At 52.0% G+C, this 4,438-nt stretch overlaps 1 protein-coding gene across 1 annotated transcript; it reads right to left on the reverse strand.

The window, feature by feature from the left end:
* Positions 1-1,963: 1,963 nt before the first annotated feature.
* On the reverse strand, positions 1,964-3,729 carry LOC100897483 (calcium and integrin-binding family member 3). Its single transcript, XM_003741814.1, has 4 exons — positions 3,486-3,729; positions 2,782-3,051; positions 2,291-2,602; positions 1,964-2,201 (listed from the first exon to the last, which is right to left on the reverse strand). The coding sequence occupies exons 1-4, from the start codon at positions 3,591-3,593 to the stop codon at positions 2,076-2,078; spliced, it is 816 nt and encodes a 271-aa protein (XP_003741862.1). The 5' UTR covers positions 3,594-3,729; the 3' UTR covers positions 1,964-2,075.
* Positions 3,730-4,438: the final 709 nt, after the last annotated feature.

Genomic DNA, 4,438 nt, shown 5'->3' on the forward strand with positions numbered 1-4,438 from the left:
CGTCGTCGAGGGGGGGGGGTGAATGGGCACCGGAGGTCGAGGCGAATTCCTGGTGCTTGCAACTCTGTCAGGTATTCAGACATAATCCGGACTTCTCGAGACCATCCGTAACGCCCAGCAGCAATTAATACTCCGCGGCGGGGACCTTTGCTCGGAGGGTGTCCGGGAATATTGTCGGGATGTTTCACGGAAAGACCCCCATCGCCTGCTCCTGGGAAGGGAGAAAGTAATGAAAACAATCGTCCCCGCACGGTCGGAACGGGGAGTCTGAGCTGCTGGCAGCTCGAGACTCGATGGGGAGGGGAAGAGAACTTGACATACGTACTCGGCGAGATATTCTCTCGGAAGCTGCGGGAGCATTCTCGCGGACTCCGAGAAGAATCAAATCTGGTGAAAAAAATCTGTCTCTGGCAATCCTATCTGCGAATCCCGTATCCTTCTGGTGACCTTAATCGGTGAGAGGTTCCCGACAGCTGAGAAACAAGACAGCGGGCCTCACCAGGGGTGACAGCAGCCTCTCATTCGCCAGTTCACCGCAACTGCAATCCAAAAAACATTCCACCGAATAACTTCGCGTCGGAGAACAGACGGACTCGCAGAACATGGTCGATCGCCTCAACGCGAGCCGACTCGTCCTCGCTCGCTCGCTCTTGCAAACTGGAAGTCTCAGATGGAAACGGTCTACCTCGAATAGAGACTTTTCTGAAGTGTACATCGGAAAACGGATCGACCCGACATTCGGGACTTGGCGAGAATCTTCGCTTGTACTCTTCCGGGTACGAACTCCGATGCGAAAAGTTCAACAGTGGCGTCCGATGATTGAAACAGAGCGAACGCAGGCTTCGGCATTCCCGACTCGGACGAGAATCGGTTTCGGAAAAACTCCGATAGAGGTCGGCGGCGGACACTGAGAGTGCTTTCAAACATTCCAATATATTGATTCCTGCCAAAATCTGTCCTCTGCGACTGTTCCTTGACGGTTTCAGCAACTCATATCCTGCTCCCGCAGCTGTCCTCTATCCTCAGTCGAATCCGAGACGAAAAAAATTGAGCGGAGGGAATTTTTTGATTGACAAGGCTTGGCGTGGGTTTCCAATCGCAAGAATTAATGCTTCAGCATTCGTCACTCCAGAGCCGATTCGGATGCGCGTCAGAGTCAGGCGCTCGGGGTTTCCGCGTCTCAGATCGTCTCTCTGTGTTCTCTCCCTCGAAGCTCATCGTCGCGAGTCCTCGACTTCAGGATTCAGCGAGATCAGAGTATCACCGTGGGAAGAGAAGTCATCAAGCGGCCCAAAATTAGGCTTTAGGAAAAAACTGCCTGGCCAAGTTTCAACACCTTGTGGGAGAAGAGGCGGTCACAGGTCTTCCCTCATGTCTCAGATCCCGTTCAGACTTTTCGGAAAGCACTCCGAGGCTCTGGTGATTGCTCCGATTCATGAAAATGTCCGAAACAGACGAGGTGGTATATTTTGCGGCTCTCCCTAGCATAGTGGGCGCTAGATGACTTAGCCGGAATGTTCTGGAGTCCGAGCCGGAGTTGGAGCAAAATTTCTGGACGGTAGTTCGGAAACACTTGAGAACCGGAGCCATGGTTGTATAGCCATGCAGCATGAATAAGCCGCCACCGATTCCTTTTCAAAGTCTCGGCTTAGATCATTTCCTATCTGGCCGGGAAAGGAAGGAAGCTCGATAGAAGCTGGATTGAGAGATTCAGATTTATTCCAAATTCTATCTGATCCGTTTTCATAACGATTCCGGTCGTACTCTGACTCGAACGATCGTTCAACCGACGCCGACGTCCAACTGGTTGAACCTGCTTTTTCTGGAAGAAAATATTCAGATATGCAAAGGCTCCGTCGCTCCAATATGACGACTCATCAGCTATCTGGGAGCGATCCGGAGGAATTTCTCTTCTGTGCGTTTGGGACGCCCACGTCACGTGCCAGACGTCGCCCTCCCGAGATATCGCTCTCCCACTCGGGCGCGCAAGAGTGGAACGAGCAAGGGGTATACAAGAGAACAGGAAGCAAAGCGCGGGTTAGAATGTCCGCGTGCGATTCACCACACGTTTGGAATCACGCGCGTACGTGGAAGGAGTTCACAAAATCAGGAGCTCTGCTGAGGACGTGCTCGAATTCTTTCAGAGACAAGTGGCCGTCGCTGTCGATGTCGCCCTCGTCGAGAACCTTTTCAACGACGACCTGCGAACGATGAAGTGCAAGCTAATCGAATATTCAGAACAATCATCGAATACGAACTCGAGCTTTGATGTAGACGTTACACAACAAACCTTGACATCTTCCATGCTTAGTTCCCCCTTGGTCAGGGCAACAGTAGCGAGCTCGATGTCCTTCGGGCCGAGCTTGCCGTCGCTGTCGTAGTCGTAAATTTTGAAGGCATAGTGCATTTTGATATGCTTTGGCGCAGCTTCACTGAACACGCTGAGCATATCGAGGAAATCTTCGAAACACATGTTGCCACTGCCCGACTCGGAGAATACTTCCGCTATCCTCCGACGGAACGGGTTCTCCTTGAACTCTGGCATCTTCTCTATACGGTCCACCGGACATTCGGCGGTACGGCCTTCGTCATTCGTCATTACCTTGGTACCGGAGAAAATCAATGAGCGAGGCGCCTCAGTCAAAGCTTCGTCCTGGTCACGAGATTGTTTCAAAAAGCTTGACTGGGCGCGCCTTTCAGGAGGCGATTCGGTATGATTTGCGAGACCCGGGTCGAAGTATGATCATTCCAGGTCATCCATATGGCTCCATTTAGGCTTACCCGAGGCAGGTTTTGGGGATCGAGTTCAACGAACTTGTGCTGGATCGTCAGGATCTCCTTCCGAGTGAAAAACGTGCAGTCCTGCAAATCCTCCAGCTGCTCGTCGGAGAGTCTGGGCACTTTGTTACCCATTTTTCTGGACACGGAATGGCACTGGAGCTTCGTGAACGATTTAGGGGGAATGGGAGCAGCACTTCTGGGTGGTGCGATCCTGAAGGCTCCTTTAGTATGAAGAACCGCTGCACGACTACGCGTCTCTGCAGAATATGTCTGAAAGTGACCTTGGGAATCTGAGAGACATGACGATTGGAAATACTAAAAATATTCTCCATATCGTTCATAACGAGACTTCCCACGTGTATCTCATACGGCATGGACGTTTTTGACTTATGAAAGCGAGCAAGAGAGCCGCTCTCGCTATTCCCACGCTTAACAGAACGGCTTCAATTGAGAGGAAATTCCAAAACCGGGAAACGGCAACTGATTCGCTCCGAAACTGCTCAACTCAAGGCAGAGCTGTCGCTTCCCGGATATTTTGGCGACCATCAAGACAATGCTCGAGGTTTGGGCTCCACGATGAGAGCGGACAAGGGCCAGATGATGAGGAAATGAGTATAGAGCTTTCACAGTGGTAAATGGGGACTGAACGAGAGACAAAACCCTTTAGACTTCACGCTCAGGCCACATTTGGGCATCGGACATACCTTGTACGAGGTCGAGGGCACCAAATCTGAACCGAGAATGCCGAAGATGCTGCAGGCCCCGGGGTGGAGCAGAATCTGTTGGGTGGAGCACATCCGATGAAGAGACATAACCCCACCCAACTCCCTTGGAGTTCACTCAATCTTCATTCGGGTCACGAGGAAAATCAGCAAGCAATCGAATCCCGTCTCCTTTTCCGTCGAATATTGAGGTGACTCTCCCTGTGGGAGACGAGGAGTGCATTGCCTGGCCTATCGGCGGTGGATAGGAACTAATCTGCCGGGAACGCTCACTTTCTCAAGCGAGTTTGGGACGGCGTCGCTGCATCATCAAATCCTCATCATTCCGTAGCGCCTGAATTGATGGCTAGCGGGCGTCTTAAACATTAGCAAGGATGTAGAGAACTAAGATTCCTAGGGATAGGGTATTGTGGAGCTAGTGTCCCGGCGGAAATATTTGCGATATCTCGGCATCACGAATGTGAGATTTATGACGTGGAAAAGTCTCCGAAAAGACGCGCCGTGGATCCTGACGGGACGGAAGCCTTTCAGAGCAGGGCACCGCCATTTCTCTGGTCCTGGATCGAGAGAGCTAGCATGGGATTAGAGAGAGTCAAGATCGGGAGTCAAAACTATTCCTTTATTCCGGCTATGTGTCCTGTCGGGATCGATAGCGTGGATTGGGTAGACTAAAAGCTAGAGTTTCCTCATAGACTCGCGCGGAACCTGGACTGGCCCACGCGGCCGTAGCATGACCGCGAGGCGTGCGGCTAGTACTATGACAGGTCGAGGGCGTGAGGTTTCGGCACATGACTTCGTAGCTTTACGCGATATTCCACCTAAGATCGAGAGCGCCTCCAGCTCGGACGGAGCTGCTGCCCCCACGGTCTGTACTCGACAGCTATGGTCTTGACGATCAAGATAGGAAACTTTGCGTAGGTTTGGGGGAAAGCGCC

The sequence above is a fragment of the Galendromus occidentalis genome, unplaced genomic scaffold (genome assembly GCF_000255335.2).
Source record: "Galendromus occidentalis unplaced genomic scaffold, Mocc_1.1 scf7180000077202, whole genome shotgun sequence".
NCBI lineage: Eukaryota > Metazoa > Arthropoda > Arachnida > Mesostigmata > Phytoseiidae > Galendromus > Galendromus occidentalis.